The 19817-nt window shown below is 40.3% G+C and overlaps 1 protein-coding gene across 5 annotated transcripts in view; it reads left to right on the top strand.

Moving 5' to 3' along the window:
- Positions 1 to 19817, top strand: part of HMCN1 (hemicentin 1) — a 194535-nt gene that overhangs the window by 110178 nt on the left and 64540 nt on the right. For all 5 annotated transcript variants that reach the window (XM_021403998.1, XM_021403997.1, XM_021403999.1 and 2 more), the window contains 9 exons: positions 1470 to 1621; positions 4120 to 4243; positions 8200 to 8375; positions 8675 to 8771; positions 11837 to 11959; positions 13673 to 13834; positions 14511 to 14792; positions 16287 to 16454; positions 19202 to 19315. In XM_021403998.1, the coding sequence (XP_021259673.1) occupies positions 1470 to 1621; positions 4120 to 4243; positions 8200 to 8375; positions 8675 to 8771; positions 11837 to 11959; positions 13673 to 13834; positions 14511 to 14792; positions 16287 to 16454; positions 19202 to 19315 (1398 nt within the window). The remainder of the gene's footprint in view (positions 1 to 1469; positions 1622 to 4119; positions 4244 to 8199; positions 8376 to 8674; positions 8772 to 11836; positions 11960 to 13672; positions 13835 to 14510; positions 14793 to 16286; positions 16455 to 19201; positions 19316 to 19817) is intronic.

Below are 19817 nucleotides of genomic sequence, written 5' to 3'. Positions count from 1 at the left end.
CTACTAAAGGAAGAACAGACTCTGAAGCGTCATAAAGTTGCACTGAATTTACTGACAGCCTGCTCTAGGTTTTTGTATGGCAGCTGGCGCTGTGAAATGAGCATCTATCTTGAATACAATCAGCAGTCAATCAACAACTTCTGCTGTTAATAGTGTGTTGTGGATGCAGTAGCTGTGGTAGAAATTATCAGCTCATTTTTGCATTGAGAACAAGGCCTGATGCTGCAGGTTTAACAACTAGGCATGCCTATTCAGCCTGAAGGAAGCAGGTTGAATTCCAGTTTAGTATAGTCATATCGTTTAACTCTACCAAGATTTTTGCACTTCTTTCTTACCACTTGAACCTTTTCAGACATTAAAGAACAATGGATGCTATTGAAATGAAATGGAGAAACTGCATGTATATGGAAAAAAGATTATGAAATCAAACTTGGATGTTTCCTGGGATTTATACTTATTAATGGAATTTGTCTTAGGACAAGTAGTCCAAGTTGCATGCTGTTAGAGATTGTTGAATTTACTAACGCATCTTATTTTCATTAAAGAATTTATAAAAAATTTTTTCTTATGTAGGATATGCATGAGTAGAAAGCACTGTTCTCATCTTTTTCTAGGAGTGACTTCAAGTATTAAACTTTTGTGATTGATAGTGTAAGTACAGGAATATGACCAAGTTTTAAGTGGTAGAAGCAAATTACATGTTCTGATTTTCCTGATAAATGAAACATCTCTCTTTTTTTAACACTTAAAATGCAAATGTTGAATGTCTATGGAAAACAGCTTTATGATTCCAGAGCTAGTTTTTTTTTCCATAAACATGTCAGTGCTATGCTCACGCTTGATCATGAAGAAATATAGAAATAATAAAAGAAATGTACTGGAAATCTCAGGTATGTTCCTGTCTCCCTTTTCAGCATACCTCTACAAAATTTACTAGGTCTTACACTTAAAATAATTTTTTTGATATATTCTGTTAAAATTGTTTTTATCATCAGACAGGCAGATATTGTACAGATTAAACTGGTAAGTGTATGTTCTGCAAGACTGATTTATTACTCTGTGTATGTATTTGGTTTATTCAGCTTATCATATAAACTTCTCTCTTTGATCTCCGCCACCGTTAATGCCTTTTGTGTGGTCTAAATGGAATGTTATGAAAGTCTGAGGGAATATTTTCAGGTTTTATGTTCTGGTTCCTGGGTGTCCCAGCTGTTCTCTGGGCTGCAGACTTGGTCCTGCTTACCTTGTTCCCAGTAGTTTCATTGAAGTTATCTGACTCCTTATGTAAGTAAGAGCAGCATTTGGCACAGAGCAAACAAATGGCAGTAGTGCTAACATTAGAAATCTTTCCAACGGTATACTGCCTTGCAGGAAGAGAAGCAATTTCTAAAAGTAAGCATCCCATTTAATTTCATTTTGATTTATCTTAACTCTTACATAGCTGCTCCAGCTTTATTTTCTTTTTTCAGTACCACCATCAATCTCTGACAGCAGTGACACTGTGACAGCAGTGGTCAATAATCTAGTGCAACTGGAGTGTGAAGCAAGAGGCATCCCTGCACCCATCCTGACGTGGCTAAAAGACGGCAGTCCTGTTTCCAGCTTTAGCGATGGACTCCAGGTATTGGGTTCAAATCCTGCCATCTGTGTTATTTCCTGCTTTGGTATGAGCCTTTTAAAGCCTGTGCAATTTAATGAAACAGAAAAAGTTGGAGGTTTTGGTATGAGAGTATAAGGCTTTTTGCTCCAGGATATTGTTGCAAGTTTACAGTAATTACTGTGCAAAGTGTGCTCATTATGGATATATTGAAATAAGGTGGTCTCTTCAACTGATGTCATACTGAGTAAAAGTTTCCATCAGCAAGTTTTTCACTGACTGGCAAGAAGACTAAACTGGACTGCCTTTCTACACTTACGAGGTTCTTAGAGTTTAAGATTGCATAATATCTCATTACAAAAAATAACAGCTTGGGGAAAAACAAGTCCTTGCTGTAAGGAGGTGGTTCTGAATTAAAATAATAGGACATTGTTGCTTTTTGAAAGCAATTTTTTATTATCTGAAAGATGAGAGGTGAAATTTGTGTAAATACGTGGGTTACTTTGGGCACAGACAGAAAATGTGACAGTGTTTGAAACTAGTGAGAGAGGGGAATGTCCTTATCTTGCAAAGACTTCTAAGTTCGAGAGCGCAAGAGCTCTCCATCCACCAGCAAAAGAAATCGAGCAGAGGAGGCGGGCGACCAGCATGGCTGAGCAAGGACCTGCAGCTTCAACTGAGGGAAAAGAGAGAAATGTATGTGAAGTGGAAGCAGGGTTGTGTAGCCTGGGAGGAATATAGGGCTGTTGTCCGCATGTGTAGAGATAAAGCCAAGGCACAGACTGAGCTGAACTTCGCTAGGGATGTGAAAAATAACAAGAAGGGGTTCTACAGGTACATAGGCAGGAGGAAGACAGGTCAAGGAGAGTGTTCATCCTCTGATAAATGGGGATGGAGAAGTGGCTTCCTCAGACATAGAAAAAGCCGAGGTGCTCAGTAAGTGCTTTGCCTCGGTCTTCACTGGTGGTCAGGCTCCCTATATCTGCCAGGACTCTGAACCTTGAGGTGTGGGTGAGAGGAGCAGATTCTGTCCCACTGTAACAGTGGAACAAGTCCAAGACCTCCTCATGAAACTGAATGTATGGAAGTCCATGGGGCCGGATGATATCCATCCTAGGGTTCTGAGAGAGATGGCTGATGTGGTCGCTGAGCCACTCTCCATCGTATTTGAAAAATCATGGCTGTCCGGTGAAGTCCCTGGTGACTGGAGAAAGGGAAACATGACTCCCATTTTTAAGAAAGGGAGAAAGGATGACCCTGGGAACTACAGGCCAAAGGGTTGTGATTAATGGTTCTGTGTTAGGGTGGAGGCCGGTCACAAGCGGTGTCCCCCAAAGCTCAGTCTTGGGACTGGTGCTCTTCAACGTCTTTATCAATGACATAGACGATGGAATTGAGTGGACCCTCAGCAAGTTTACAGATGACACCAAGCTGAGCAGTGCAATCGATACATTGGAAGGAAGGGAAGCCATCCAGAGGGACCCGGACAGGCGGGAGAAGTGGGCCCACGAGAATCTAATGAGGTTCAACAAGGCCAAGTGCAGGGTGCTGCACTTGGGCCAGGGCAATCCCACGTATTTCTACAGACTGGGGGAAGAAATCCTCAAGAGCAGCCCTGCAGAGAGGGACTTGGGGGTCCTGAAGGATGAGAAGTTGGACATGAGCCAGCAATGTGTGTTCGCAGCCCGGAAGGCCAACTGTGTTCTGGGCTGCATTAAAAGAGGAGTGGCCAGCAGGGAGAGGGAGGTGGTGGTCCCCCTCTACTCGGCTCTTGTGAGGCCCCATCTGGAGTACTGCGACCAGGCCTGAGGCCCCCAGCACAAGAAGGACGTGGAGCTCTTGGAACAAGTTCAGAGGAGGGCGACCAAGATGATCAGAGGGCTGGAGCACCACTCCTGTGAGGAAAGGTTGGGGGAACTGGGCTTGTTTAGTTTGGAGAAGAGAAGGCTTAGGGGAGACCTCATTGTGGCCTTTCAATACTTGAAGGGAGCATATAAACAGGAGGGGGAACAATCGTTCATGAGTGTGGATAGCGATAGGACAAGGGGGAATGGTTTTAAACTGGGACAGAGGAGATGTAGGTTAGATATTAGGAGGAAGTTTTTCACACAGAGGGTGGTGATGCACTGGAACAGGTTGCCCAAGGGGTTTGTGGATGCCCCGCCCCTGGAGGCATTCAAGGCCAGGCTGGACGTGGCTCTGGGCAGCCAGGTCTAATGGTTGGTGGCCCTGCACTCAGCAGGGGGGTTGAGACTCGATGATCTTTGAGGTCCTTTTCAACCCAGGTCATTCTATGATTCTATGAATTGAGAGTTTCCTATGATTTGCATAAAGCCAGAGTTTTGCTTTTGCTAATCTTGATGAAAAAGCACAATGGAGTGCATGAAAGAATGTAGGTAAAATGTAGATGGTAGAAAACAGTGGTAAAACAAGTATTTTGTTTTGAAATAAAACCTAATCATTCTCATGTTTATGCTTTACGTTGAAGAATGTATACTGAATATGTTGTGTTTCTTTTGCAGGTTCTGTCTGGGGGCCGAGTCCTGGTGTTGACTAGTGCTCAGATAAGTGACACAGGAAAATATACTTGTGTTGCAGTGAATGCTGCAGGAGAGAGCCGAAGAGATATAGATCTTAGAGTTTACGGTGAGATTTTCTGACAATTTTTTGAGTCAGGAAAACTGTTCATGGAGCTTTAGAGGTCCAGATGTTTAGCAGCATTGAAGAAAAGTTGTTCCAACCCATAATGAAAGTCAAAGAGATCAGGAGGTGTGTGTACATGTATGTAAGTAATAAATAAAGATAATAAATATATACATATATACACACAGACACGGACATATTAAAGTACATATGTTCTGCATATACTTGAAGAAATGTCGCTGCAACAGTGAATTTGTAGGTTGTGTACACTAAGGCTCATTTATAAATGATAGGAGAAAATACGTATTTGTCTTTGCATGATTTACATGTAGATTACTTATACAAAAGCTGTTATGGGGAACAGAGCTCAAAGGTCTTTATTGAACCTCAGTGAGTTAATGTGAATTTGCCACATAGCTCTCAAATTTATCTTTCCATTTTCAGGCTCTTGCTTGAAAGTTACCACTTGCCAAAATTGTGGTGACTTTCTTATTGCTAATAATGACACTGTATTGATCCCAGTGAGACAACTTTGTCTCTTTCAAAAGGCAGGACGTCACTTTTGCTATTGTGCTTTGCCAGTTTTCCAAATTGTGTCAAGCAATTTATTCTGTATTCTTTTTGACTAAACTCACATAAATTCATCCATCCTTCTCATACCCTGTAACTTGTATGACTTCCTCCTGATTTCTTGTGGCTTGTGTAAGATGCTTTTTTATATTTTGTTCTTAGAGATCACTAGTGATGTACAGATATCAAAGAGCATAATGTACTGCCTGGTTTAAAGCCATGGTGTTTAGCTGTAGCAAGCTTTAAGTTTCCCTGGACAGCTGAATGTTCTGTACACCTGTGAAATGAGGATGAAGAATGATCTGCCATTTTAGAAATCTTACAGTACCATATGTGGAGAGAAGGCTTTGGAATTGAAGAACCCATGTGGTTTTGTTTTTGCTTTCAGATCAGTTGGGAAAAAACTTTTTCTTGTTTTTGGTCTGCCAGTCTCTAGCTGTATGGCAACAGTAAGCAGAACTCTGAAAAAAAAAAAAGTTAGAAGATTGCATGCTTTCTTAGGCTAATAGAGCTGGATAGGTTATTTGCTTTCATGTTTGGCTTTCGGAGTAACCTTGTAAAGGCACTGTGGTTAGGATACTCCCTCATGACTTGAGTCACGGCTGCTTTTTGCATCTGCAAGAGGCACTCAGGAAAGTCAGGATTCTGGCATGGCAAACTCAAGCTTAAATTGGGATTTAACATTTTATATCTACAGCAGGGAGTATCAAGGTTACCTTTTGGAGTTTGAGGACAATTGTGTTTGTGTACATAAGTACAGAAGTGGCATGGATCTTCATACTGTTCCTTTGGTTTTGGAACCTCTGTCCCTTTTAGCTAGAAGAAATGCTAAGAGTTAGTTGGAAGTTGTGTATGTAAAATTACTGCTGTAATTTTACTGTTACTGAGCTTCCGCAGGGCCATCTTGAGTGATGCTGTCACCAGAAAATAATATCTCTGTTAGGACTTACTCTTGTATGGGTAGTCTAATAAAGAAGTCCCAGGAGGAAAATAATTTGGAATTCAGTTGGATCTGTGGTGGTTAGAAATGTGCGATGCACTAAACTAGTCTAGGAGTTGGAACAACCTGGCTAACACATGGTTACCATGAGGATAATTAGATTAATTTTAAACCTTGTTCCTTCAGAAACAAATGATCTAGTGTCTGTCTTTCCACATTTCATAAACTCAGTTTCCTTTTACATGCATTTCAGTTCATTTAGCTGGGGGGAAAAGTAGTTGGTGGAAAAGTATTTGGAAATAAATTTACTTTCTGCAGTAGTAGATCAGCTTCCACTGTTGTTCAGTTCCACAATACTCATAAAGAATCTGGGCCTTTGTGAATTCTGCACAGAAAGAAAGATAAATAGATTTGTTTTTAGTTACTGTATTTCTTATCCATAGAGACCAGAATTCTCCCTAAATTATTTCCCAACTGTGATATCAGCTGCTCTGATGAGTACTTCCTGTGCAATAAAAACAAAGCTTAATTGTTAGTGTTATTTTTCAGGACATCTTGAGAACTGTATTGATGGTCTGCTGAGTACAACTTTGGCATTTTCTATAATCTCATTTGTGCTAATTAATTCAATATCTTTTTGTTCAAAGTGAAGCCAAAAATATTTCTCAGGAATGGTCACACTGCTTCCCTTCTTCTTATTAACATATTTTGGGCAACCAGAAATGCAGTTTCTGAACTAACAGATTACTAAGCTAGAAAGTGAGGGAAATGCAGCAATAATAGCTCTTCTGTTTGGCCTTGGTCAACATTTTATTGGGTGAAGTGAACCATCTTAGTACACAAGAAGTATAAAAGGCTCACTAGATATGTCACTAGATGAAGTAGTTCTTGCTAGAAGAGTTTTGATTTTTTAAGTATTTAACTGCAGACCTAAAGTTGCCTTAATATTAAGTTTGTAGCGTCTATACCTTCTGTTTTTAAATTAAAAGAAAGGAAAAGGAATCCCTATCGATTACTTTAAGGATTTAAGAACATACCTTCCATTAAGAGCACTAACAAGAGTTGTCCTCCGGATCATGCTTGAGCACATCAATAAAAGTATTTCTGCTCTCCAGTTTGCTGTTGTTAACTAAACGAGATAAACTAAGTTTGTCATGAGGGCTCCCATTGTCTCTGATCTGGGAATTTCCAGTAGAGAGTTGATGATAAGGAGCAGCGATGCAGTGTGATGGCCTGCTGCACACATCTCACCATTTTCCAAGGCAGTTTGTGTCTCAGGCTGAAATACTTTAAAACTCGTGAACTGTCAGTATTTTGTTAACAACTCAAAGCTGCTTTGAGAGTCTGAAAATCTCATCTGACTGTGATCTAGCGTGCTGTTACCAAAGGACCCTCAGCTCAGCTGTGAATAACGATACAAAGACATGGACAGCAAGCTGTTCTGGGTCATTAATCTTTTAATTTAATGTCACCTTTCAGTGTAATATTTCCTCCCTGATTTAGGGAGTTCTTTTCAATGCCAACTGTGAACACTTTCCCAATAGAAGATTGCTCACTTGCTGATTTGCAAAGTTTAGTACTCAATTGCTTTGTTTTTGGAAAAACAGCTAATGTTAAGAATGGGGGAAAAGTATGCATTTTCTTGATTTTTTTTTATACCATTCAAGAACAGCTAACAGGCTGCAGTTTAAATGTGTCCAGAAACATTTTTGTTTTCTAAGTAGACAATGTCTCTTCCAAAAGCTGTTTTGTCTCCCCTGCAATTTGGAAATGTGTGATAATGTGGCTCTTACTGCAACTGTTGTACAAACTTAAATAGAATGTTCAGTGCCAACAATCGCAGTAATTAGCTAGAAACACCACAGAAAACAAACAGACAATAATGTCATGGTAAATCATGTCTTACTGATGATCAATTCATTAACCCATTCACTTGGCTGGAACTGTGTAAATTCTCATTCTGTCTTCTGTATTTGACCATTTCTGGACAAAATTCTTCTTAAAGTCAGAGTTCTCCTTAAAGCCAAGTACCCATGCCAGCACTGTCTGGAACAGTTTATGACATTTTAAGCCGAGTTTGATTATTATCTTGTAAATCTTTACATTTATTGACTCTTTGTCCTTTTAGCAGGGATGTATTTATCCAATCTTTATGTAATGGTGAATTTCCTTTCTAAATTTCAAGTATTTTTCTTCTAGCCCTGGCTTATCTACACAGCTTCTCTGTGGCTGATCTTTTACTGGTATATATCTTGTTTAGGGGATATTTTGTAGATAACAAAATGATTCGGGTGCTTATTGAGATCCGAAGGAGACCTAAGTCGGATGTCAGGAAGGTAGTAACTGCCATATTATTTTTGTTAAACGAAGACTTGTTAACTCTACAGTATGTCTTACTCTGGGAAGTCTGCAGTACCCAAAGGCCTCTTGTTCTGATTTATTGCTGTAGTTCCACCAAACATCATGGGAGAGGAACAAAACATCTCTGTGCTCATCAGCCAGGCAGTGGAGCTGCTCTGCCAGAGCAATGCTGTTCCCCTGCCCATGCTGACTTGGCTCAAAGATGGACGACCCTTGCTGAAGAAACCCGGTCTTAGCATCTCTGAAGACGGAAGTGTGCTGAAGGTAAGTTGGGCAGTCAGGCTGCATCAGGAACTTCCTGGGGAGTGTACCCATCAGGAGGGTGCTAGGTGTGCGTTAGAGATTGAATGGCATTAGGCCTGATGGGGCAACAGAGCAGTGCATAAGGACTGAGAGACCACAGACACCTAAATGTTTATTTACAGATTTTGCAAGAGTTGTACAGTTACTAATATTAGGGAGACAGGTATAAGCATCAGAATTAAAACCGGAGCAGCTTCATCCTGTAACCTTCCTATATAACAATGTAAGAAAAAATCCAGGTTTTTGTTTTTTCTTCCTAGATTGAAGGAGCTCAAGTACAGGACACTGGCCGTTACACTTGCGAAGCGACAAATGTTGCTGGAAAAACTAAAAAGAACTATAATGTCAATATCTGGGGTAAGATTTGTTAATCTTATTTCAGGAATGGGAACGGAGTTCAGAGTGAAGTTATGATGTGGAACACTGAAATCCTCTGTGGTTCATAAACTCATAAATGCTGACGTTCAGGCAGGGTGACTTTTTCATATTTTCTTTAGTTCAACAGATTCAAGAAGATGTATGCATTCTCCAAATTGCTTTGATATGGTTCTAAGTTAATACCAGCTACATGGTAGGCTTTTTTCAGGTTGGGTTTCCATGCATGATAGTAGTTTAGAGCTGTAACTAACTGGTTTTGTGCCCAGCTCCTATTTGTGCACTCAAATGCCATTTAGAGTAACTTACCAGGCTTCAACTTTTTTGAAATGCTGAAGCGTGGAAATTCAGGTTAAAAAAAAAGCTGTTTTTCCTAGCTTTGTATGCTCTGCAAAGTTACCAGCACTAAATCATAGTGATAGAATTGGTAAAATGTTTCTATGGCTAGATGATGAAAGTGGCACACAGTGTTTCTTTGAGCCACTGATTTTTGGGTAGCTTTTCCTGGACCATTACTTTCTCCCAATATACCAATTGAAATGCACCTTTTTAATTTCTTGCTTTGAATTCACAAAACTACAATTACATAAAAGGGTTTGTAATGATTAAACAAAAATGTTTAGTATAGAATAATGTCATTATTTATTTAAAAGAAACATTAATGGTGTTTTAATTAATGGTGAGACCATGAGATATTCCCACATTAAGTATACACAATTGCAGAATTGTAGGGGTTGGAAGGGACTTCTAGAGATTATTGAGTACAGCTCCTGCTAAAGCAGTTTCCCTACTGCACAGGTAGGCGCCCAGACAGTTCTTGCATATCTCCATAGAAAAAGACTCCACACCCTCTCTGGGCAGCCTGTTCCAGTGCTCTGTCACTCTGACAGTGAAGAAGTTCTTCCTTGCATTGGTATGGAACTCCTTGTGTTCCAGTTTCTGCTCGTTGTTCCTTGTTCTACTGTTGATTTCCACTGAAAAGAGTCTGCCCCCATTGACTTAACTCTCGCACTTTAGATGTTTATAAACCGTGATGAGAACCCATCTCAGCCTTCCCTTCTCCAGACTGCAGAGTCCCAGGTCTCCCAGCTTTTCCTCATACAGGAGATGCTCCAGGCCCCTAATCATCTCTGTGGCCCTCCGCTGGACTCCTTCTAGGAGATCCTTGTCTTGAACTGGGGAGCCCATAACTGAACGCAGTAGTCTAAATGTGGCCTCACTAGAACAGAGCAGAGGGGGAGGATCACCTCCCTTGACCTGCTGCCTGCACTCTTCTTAATGCACTGCAGGATAGCATTGACCTACTTGGCCACCAGGGCACACTGCTGGCTCATGGCCAACCTGTTTTCCACCAGCACACCCAGGTCCTTCTCCACAGAGCTCCTCTCCAGCAGATCAGCCCCCAACCTGTACTGGTGCATGTGGTTATTCCTCCCTGAGTACAGAACCCTACGTTTGCTCTTGTTGAACCTCATCAGGTTCCTTTCTGCCCAGCTCTCCAGTCTGCCCAGGTCTTGTTGAATGGCAGCATATACGTCCCTTTACCATGCATGTCATCATCGTCTTTGATCTCTTCCTTACCCAAATTTCTAGGATTTGCACTGTTGCAAAGGACCTTTGGTGCAGGAGGAATAAGGATTGTTCCTTTGTGCAGTGAGACCATTTCAGTAGGATTTGGAGAGAAGGGATAATTATTTGCTTGTTAACAGCTTTGATGGACTAAGCTTAATAGAAAGCAAAAGTTGCCTGTGAAAGTCATCTGTGGATAACTGCTTAGAGTTATAGTTGTTGTTTATGCTCAGAGACTGAAAGTCTTGCCTGCCACATTCTTCAGTTTTAAATCAAGGAAATGTGTCCATCTGAGGACTGGTGAGATCCTGAGGGCTAACTCCAGTTCCAGAAGCTAGAAGAAAGAGCCCATGTGTTAAATTTCAGTATCTGAAGGGGAGGTACAAGAAAGAAGGGGACAGAATCTTTAGCAGGGTCAGTGGTGAAAGGACAAGGGGAAATGCTTTCAAAACTAAAAGAGAGGAGATTTAGGTTGGATATAAGGGAAAAGTCTTTTTCAGTAAGGATGTTGAGGCACTGGCACAGGTTGCCCAGAGAGCTGGTGGAAGCTCAATGCCTGGAGGCTTTGAAGGCCAGGCTGGACCAGGCTCTGAGCACCTGATCGAGCTGTGGATGTCCCTGTTCATTGCTGTGGATTTGAACTAGATGACCTTTAAAGGTCCCTTCCAACTCCAAGGATTCTGTGATTCTATGAAATGTAAGCTGTGCCTCCTCAGAGAATGGCATAAAACTTGTGACTCGAAACAGGACAAATAAAAGATTGAAGCCAGTCCAGTCCAATAAAGCTCTTCACGTCCAGTCATTCTGAAACCAATACATGTTTGCTGCTAAAAAGTCTGAAACATCAGAAGGAGAAGCTGCCTGCTATCATGTGCATTTTGAATGTGCTGGATAAGTTGCTCACTCCATTTTCAGCCTACATTCTCATCTGCTTTTTTGAGTCTCTTTTCAAGTATTACCTACACTATTTTCATCTAAAGAAAATCATTTCCCCATTTCAAGAAGCCAGTTGTCCCTTCCCTACTGTTTGATCCAAAGTTCTTTAAGACTCTGAGAATCACCTAGAAAACAGCAGTCCATTTTGTCTGCAGCTGGCTTACAGTCACAGAGCTGTTAACAAAGCTGGCACTCTGCTGTAGTGGGGCATCTGAAGGGATAGGGTTCTTTGTGTGTGGCAGCCAGCATGTTGCTGCAGGAGAAATGTGAGGGACAAACTATATCTGAACGGTAGGAGTTACTTAAAGCCAGCCAGAAATAGATTCTATTCCTGCACTGGAGCTCAGGAGCAGGAATGATTGATGCAGTTATTCTTAAGTATATCATTCCCTGCTCAGGGTCTGGTTTGCATTGCCAGTAGGAGAAGGCAATCCTTGTAATTCCTTCAGAGCATAATGGGACAGATTTGCATGAAGATCAGTTTGGTTATACTGTGGGCTGATACCATTTTGCTTCAAATGATATTTGGCATTTCTTTTCAGTTCCACCGAGTATTTATGGTTCAGATGACATCTCTCAGCTGACAGTAATTGAAGGGAGCCTGATAAGCTTGTTATGTGAGTCTGCTGGCATCCCACCACCTAGTCTTACCTGGACAAAGAGTGGTAAGTGACCATCTGTTGTCTTTTTTAATACAGCAAATACGATAATTCTGATGTGCCAGTTCTTTTTCCTGTGAATATTTTAGATGGGGTGTTCTGATATTGAGTAAAAAACTACAGCAGTAGATTATGCCATTCTCTCTAATCACCTCTGCTTGGCTTAAGTGTCATTATTCCTAAAGGTGTGCAAGCAGGGCACAGTGCAGAGATGTCTTGGAGATGTCTTAGCTGACTTAAAACTGGACAGTTCATAGACATTAATGAAGCACTTAACCTCTCTCAGTACACTCAGGTATTGTACAGTGGAATGGGAAAGCATCAAGACTTACTTGTGGATCCCAGCAGGCCTGGCTGTGTGTCACAGTGCAGTACTGTGGGGTAGAGCTGGGCTTGTGATCTGCTGTGTAACATAAACATATCCTCAAAATCTCTCTTGAAATTTGCAGCCATGGCACACTGCCAAGTGGTGGAAATGTGTTTAGTATAGTTATTGCTTTGGGGGTTTACTGAACCTTTCTCTCATCTCGTCTTAATATTTAAGTAGTTGCACACCTTTTTCCTGTAGGGTTTAAACTAATCATTGACAAAGTGTTTTTACAAAACAGTAGACAAAAGCAGGCATTTTTAACACCTTCTTTTAAGCATGGACACTACTGGAAACAGAGTACTGGATAAAGTAAGGTGTTGAATTCTTCCAGCGTGGGTTTTTTTGTTATTAATCAACTTTTACCTATCTGTCTGAAGGCATAGTTCAGTGTTGTGTGTACTCACCTTTATTAATTATGGGTGGCAGAAAGAGCAGATTTTAATTTTTCTTCTGCAAAAATTTTTCAGAGAAAATGAGATGTATCAGTCTCTTCTATACCCTGTCTCACCCTGCCTCTTGGCAGCCAATAAAGCACACTATGATATGTTTGAACAACGTACTGCAGTGCTGAAGGATGTACACTTAAATGGTTGAAAGCAGATTTGAACCTGTTTGAAAGTCTAGAATGTAGTATAATTTTGGATGTTACTCAGGAGTCAGATTTTTCATCACCTTTGAAATTTGGTGCACATTTTCATAGGGAAATAGTGGGAAATGAAAATTCAGCTTTTAAGAGTAATCAGTGGGAGATGTTCTATTCTATTTGTCACAAAAATTTCCCTGCAGCTTATAAAGATGTCGATAGTTGCCAAGTCTGAGTTCTCAAAGACTGAAATGTCTGCTCAGAGAAGGTCTCATAATTTTGCTGAGCTATGACCATTCCAGTTCTGCTCAGCATTTCCTGGGCAGTATATGCTCACTTGCCATGTGACACACAGTATGCAGATGGCCACATATGCAGACTGTGCATCCAGGTATGCGTCATATATCTGAAGTATTATATTGGCTGGCCTGGCTGAGATGATCATACACGGTATGTACAGGAAGTCAGGTTTTATTGAAAATAGAGAATTTGTGGAAATGTCCAAGACATTTTGGATGTATGTGAACATGATGAGAATTAGTGTGCTTTAACTAAAATTACTCTGTGTTAAGTCAGCAATTAATATGAGAAGTCCTCAGAATCTGCTGGCACAAAGTTCCTGATGTCTAGGAAAACTCTGATAGAGCAATTCTAAAATGGAAATTGTGCACCTCGGTGACTTTTAAATAAGCCATTGGACTTCATACCACCTGAGCAAGCTCATTGCCATTCTCTGTGTTTTTATCTGAAAGAATGTCTCTTTCAGGCTCACCGCTTGTGGCTGACCAGTCAGGAAGGGTACGGATATTATCTGGAGGCAGGCAGCTGCAGATTTCAATTGCTGAAGTGTCTGATGCTGCGTCTTACATTTGTATTGCTTCAAATGTAGCTGGAAGTGCAAAGAAAGAATACAGCCTGCAAGTATACAGTAAGTTACCATGAAGTATTCTGTTCAGAATGAGCATGTTATACAAGTATTATCTGTACAGTAGGGTTAAGGTGCAAAATGTCTAATCCAGGACAATTCCAGGGTACTCAGAGGAGATATGTAATTATAATTTTGTCAGTTTGACCTTGGAGTTTGACTGAGAAACTGCCTGTATCTCTTGAAGGGGCATCTGACCACAGGTGACTACAGGATGTAGCCTGCTTTAGGTAGTGCAGTGTTTCCTGTCTCTGAACTGTAGTAGTGATGACAGCTAGTTGAACTTAGATTTTCCAGTTTTGCTGCTAATTCACTTATTCATTCAGGATTAAAGTGAGGTATTTTTAAACCTTTTAAATCCCATGAAAACGAAAATCTCCGAAAATCTGTAGGGGTTGATAGAATTTTGAATAGTCTTTTCTATTTTGATTGTATTTTTAAAATTGCCTGTAAGTTACATTTTTAAAGACATTTTTTCTTTGTGGGGTGGGGGAAGGAAAGGTTGATTGTGTTTTCTCAGCCCTGTGGAAATTGTTATGTATTTGCAGTGCTCTTCACTGAGTTGCCAGCAGTGACCCACAGTAACTATCTCAGCTAAAACACAGATCTGGCAGACTGCATTGTTTTTCTGTTCGGAAACAGGTGAAGATCCTGAAGTGTGTTTCTTTTCCTTTTGTAGTTCGCCCAACGATATTGGACAGTGGTAGCCACCCATCAGAAGTTGTTGCCGCCCAGGGAAGTGAAATTTCCCTGGAGTGCAAGGTTCAGGGTATTCCAGAGCCAGCAGTAACATGGATGAAGGATGGCCGTCCGCTGGTCAGTGGAAGGGACATAGCAATACTACATGATGGGCACTTTCTTCAACTGAGAAATATCCAGGTGTCGGACACGGGTCGCTATGTCTGTGTTGCTGCCAATGTGGCAGGGCTGTCTGACAGAAAATATGATTTAAATGTTCATGGTGAGTGTGCAAAAATTGGGGCAGGTGTAGCAGAAACAATGCAGGCCTTTGAGTTCACCCGAGGATATCCAATAAGTAGTCATGTAGCTAAATATGGAAGCTATATTTATTGCAAGCTGTATACATAGCACACTTTCATCTGCAGATGTATTACCAAAATTCGTAACCAATTTTGTTGTTTTTGAACATTTTGAAATCTTATCTCTGTCCCTGTTAATACCAATTCTTCCCCCCAGCTGCTTCATCTCCCAAGAATAGAAAATCAGGATACGGTATAGTTTTGTGTGACATTAAGTCCAGTTTCGTGATAAGGAAATGTTCTGTTGGATTCTGTTGCAGGAGACAGAAGTTAAGGTTTAACCAAGAACACCACACCAGTGGCCCCTACCAGACAACAGTTGTGTGAGCGTAGCCAATATCTCGAGTTTCTAGTCATCAGATTTTCTTGTTTTGTGCTATCAGAAGAATTTAAGATGATACCACCAACTATAATTAACTTCTGTAATTTGATGGGATTGATTAGAACGTCATGCTACTTTAGAGCCATTCTAACTCAGAATGGCACTTCTTTTGCATATGATTTTCAGTGCGTCATTGAACATTGAATATCTATGTTTTGAAAGGGTAAAGCCAAGAGAAAAAGAAGCATTCAGGAGTTATTATGCTACTGACCCAGGACAGAACATTACAGGAATGTAGCTGCAAGGTTCCTCTTCAAATCCAATCGTATCACAGAGACTTTCAGTTATCTCTGTATAGCAGTTTTATGTCTTACGCCTTGCACTGAAGTGGGAAAGCTTGTACAACAATCAGGAATGGTTTGGGAGAGAAAAAAGCACAGTGTAGGATGAAAATAAACATAGAAATTATCATTATTGAAAACAAGAGGCCAAAATGAATTACCAGATTATTATTTTTTTTTTTACATTGAGTGTTTGCTGTACTGTATTGTCAAAGTTCCAGACAGTAAAAAGAAACTTTAGATCTTCTCAGGCTGCTTAGTCTGGATGATGTTGTTCAATTCTTGAACCCAGTATTTTTTGTTTTAAAGAATGAACTGCAGAACTGCTTCCAAAGTAGAAATACTTTCACTTCTAGCAAAGAAAATTTAAAAATAAATTTGAGGTAGTTATTTTAGTAGAGGAATTGTTCTTTCCATTAGCAAAAGCATGTAATTCTGTCAGTCTTAACATCTTCCCTAGTGTTTCATTCAATATTGGAAATTACAGTTAATGTATAATGGATAGAACTACTATAAATTGTTATTTTCTAGGGATCTTAAGTCATTAAATGAAAGTAGTAGTACTCATAGAATTAAATTTTAATTTTTCCACATAGTTGCACAGAAAAAATACTAATCAACGTAAGAAATGTCTCAGTTTTGTAGCTCCTTGCTTGCCAAGCTTATCTTTATTTAGTTGAAAGAATATTTTGAGAGCAAAAGTAACCTTTATTTGTTTTGCAGTGTGACTTTTGTTCCTTCTTATTCCATAGTTCCCCCAAGTATTGCTGGTGACCTGCAGTTACCTGAGAACATCAGCATTGTGGAAAAGAATCCCATCTCTCTGATTTGTGAAGCTTCAGGAATTCCCCTGCCATCAATAACGTGGCTCAAGAATGGATGGCCTGTCACTTCAAACACTTCGGTGCGAATCCTCTCAGGTACAGTGCACATTTGAAGTTGTAGTTATTTTTTAAAAAGGGAGTGCAGTGAAGGCCCTTCTGTAGTGTGAGCATTCCACGCACAAGAAAGTTTGACTTAGTAATCCAAACTGGCTGGAGTGCCTGGTAAATAGCTAGTGTAAACTAGGAAAGTTGTTACCAAATGTTACATGTGTGAGTCAAAAGTGTGGTAACTGGTTTGTGACATGGAATTAAGCCATATTTCTAGCTGTTACTGTATGTCAGTCTGGTGTGTATTTCCAGAAATGTGTCAGATAACGACATCTTGCGGAGAAACTTACAATTGGCAATGGGAAAAACAGATATGATTAATAGGGATCAAGTTTTTTAAGCCAGTTTAATCTGCTAAGAGCTAGAACAGATGCCGTTTATGACAAGTAGCAACTGAGAAGAAATATCTCAAACAGGAAGGGTTCAGTACCTGTTCCTGTAAACCATCTTTTTTGGCAGTATTGTAGGGAAGTGAGAGTATTTGACTGGCAGCTGCAGTTTTGTTAGAGCTTTATGTTTACAGTGGGAAATGGAGTTAGCAGCACTTGAGACTACAAATGGAAGACGTGTACCAAGCAGACCATACGTTTTACATTGACATCTTGTGTCTGGGGCTCAGCTGGACATGTGTAGACAGCAACTGAGATGATTCTTTGATTTCGGATGTGCCACTCACAACTAGGAATCTTACTTTCTAATACTCCAGTGTAGTTGCAAGCCATCGTATAGCATGAACATGAGAAAACTATCAGAGAGGTGAAGAAACCAGAAGGTACATAGAAGCTCAACTAAGACTGAATTTGAAGCTGGAATTTGTCAGCATTTTATTCCATCGCTGTAGCTATTGACATTGCAGGTAGTCCTATTTTCTGCTTTTTTAATTGTGACATGTGGAAAAAGGGGTGGTTAAATTACTGTGCTGTACAAACCTGGCCATTTGAGTTGGTACACGTTCCTTTTGGTGCACAGTTGCCGTCAACAAAAATAGTGTCTTCTGGGCTTCATTGTCCCTGTTCTGCCTGTTGATTTCTACACCCACACTAGTATCGCCACCCAGACTCCAGAGTCAGGAAGAGTGAGACACAAAAAAATGTTATTGCCTCTGAATGTTAGCTGTAGTGGGAGAGAGGAAACAGACCAGAACTTGGTGCTCTGTTTTCCAGCAAACTTTGTGTTTCTCTGTAGTTCTTCAGAAAACTACACCTTGTGGTAGTGATCTGTGACCAACATGGCATTTGAGACTTTGTTTGTGTTTGTACAGCTGTAAAGAAAAAGAAAAAAACCCTCTTTTGACTAATGCTGAAGAGGTAAAATACTCTGCCAAAGTAAGATTTCAGTTCTGTTGATTGAAAACATGCTTGGCATTGCACATGATTTGAATGTGTGGACACACTGCTGTCAACTGTGAGTCTGATAATTGAGATGCTATGCTGACGTTTGCTTTTGAAGATGCTTCATATAGTTCCTTTAGGAAAGAAAGAAAAAGTTTAACTATGCCATGGCATCTGCAATTCTTGCAGCCCTAGCTTTAGGAAGGAGAAACGCTTTTATTAAATTGTAGCTAAATGTGGAGAATCGTATCTTGCCTCAGCATTGGAGCTCTGGGTGTGCAAGTGTATGAAAATGCAGGCAGGTATCTTCTTCATTTTGCATCTCACGTGGCTTTGTTTAGGGTTTGCATGGGATTAGGGATCAGTGTGAAAAATCCTTCATTGGTCACACAGTGCTCCCTCCAGCAGGTGTGATTTCTTGAGTGGAGGCACACCCATCAACCAGGTTAAGCAGTTTCTTCCTTCCAAAGCACAAGCCTGAGAATGTAAATTTCTGGGATACGTCCTGATTATGAGACCCTGTAGAGATCTGCAGGCAGGAGATGCACAGTTCAGATGTGATGATCTGTGTGATAATGATTCCTAATGTGAGAGCAGGTGATGAGAGACTGGAAAAGACTGAAGGTTGGACACTACAGTTGTTTTTACACTTAAATGCTCATTGATGCTTGTTTTGCTGTTCCTCTGCCAAAAATGAAGCAAAGAGAAGTTAATCAACTAGGTCAGAGTGGGAATGTTCTTGGTCCTCTGGTCAAACATACTTAAAAATTATATGAGTGTGTTTATAATATAGCCTTATTTTTGTGTGTACGCTCTCTCCACTTAATTATTTTTCCTCTGCAGTCATCTGGATTCTCAGCACAGTAAAATATTCATGTAAGCGAAAGTCCTACTGTCTTCTACACTGGATTCTGTCACAGTTTTCTGCATAGAAGTACGAGCACAAATCCTGCATATTGCAGACACAGTCTGCCTGCTATATCCAAAGTTTCTGCTCCTATCTGAAGAGTTTTATGCATACCCCTGACATACTTACGTGCAGTTTGATGGACCTGTCTATAGCAGGCTGGATTTTCTCTGCATGCTCTCCGTAGATGTGTCTTGAAGTTTACAGTGATTTCAGGTTGATCTGTTGACTGCCTCCAGAAATTCTTAACAGATGTCTGTATGCCTCAAAGTTCACTTGAACATTAAAAAAAGGAAAAAAAGAAGGGATGTGCTAAGGTAATTTGGAAGTCATTGAATAGAAAAAATAGCAAAACTAAGCACATTGAAAAAGAGGAGAATACATCTATAAATTTTACCAAAACATACAAAATTGGAACCAGTGCAGACAGTTGGGGAATGTATTGGGGAGTGTAGTGCAGGGCTTTAATAATTGTATATATTTGGTTTTCTCCTCAGGGGGTAGAACGCTCCGTTTGGCACACACGTCTGTATCAGATGAAGGGCAGTATACGTGTGTGGTGACCAATGCTGCAGGAGAAGTGAGGAAGGATTTTGACCTTTCTGTTCTAGGTAAGTATGCAATAGTTTTGTTACAGTACAAGAGGAAAAGGTAAGGAAATGTCCTGTATGCTTTGCTGGTATTTTAAAAATTTATATATCAGATCATATACCCTTACGGGGTAAAAAGTGCAACTAATAACATGGTCAGAAAATGAAGTTCTAAAAATAAGTTGCTTCTGCATGTGGAGTTGCTGCATTTAAAAAAATTTTTTAAAGTTCTTAAAATTTGAGTTTCTTCAGATGTTATTAAGGGTGTCTGGTAGCTATATATATTTTGATGGTTTGTTGCTTCTTTTCTGACAAGGACTTATGTCAGTGTACCTCTGGCTTCAGTTAGGTTGCTATTTCAGTCTGATTGAAGTCTGGGGGAGGCTGGCATCCAGACTCCCACCTTCTCTTCAGGTTCTTGTTGCTCGTAGCTTCACTATCCCTTGGATGGAATAAACGAAGTGAATCACGTTATAGGAAAAATGAGATTTCTGTTTTTCGTCCTGGTCAGTTTTGTTTTCAG

The sequence above is a fragment of the Numida meleagris genome, chromosome 7 (genome assembly GCF_002078875.1).
Source record: "Numida meleagris isolate 19003 breed g44 Domestic line chromosome 7, NumMel1.0, whole genome shotgun sequence".
Taxonomy (NCBI): Eukaryota; Metazoa; Chordata; class Aves; order Galliformes; family Numididae; genus Numida; species Numida meleagris.
Note: the sequence above shows the minus strand (reverse complement) of the source record. Positions and strands in the feature narration are given on the sequence as shown.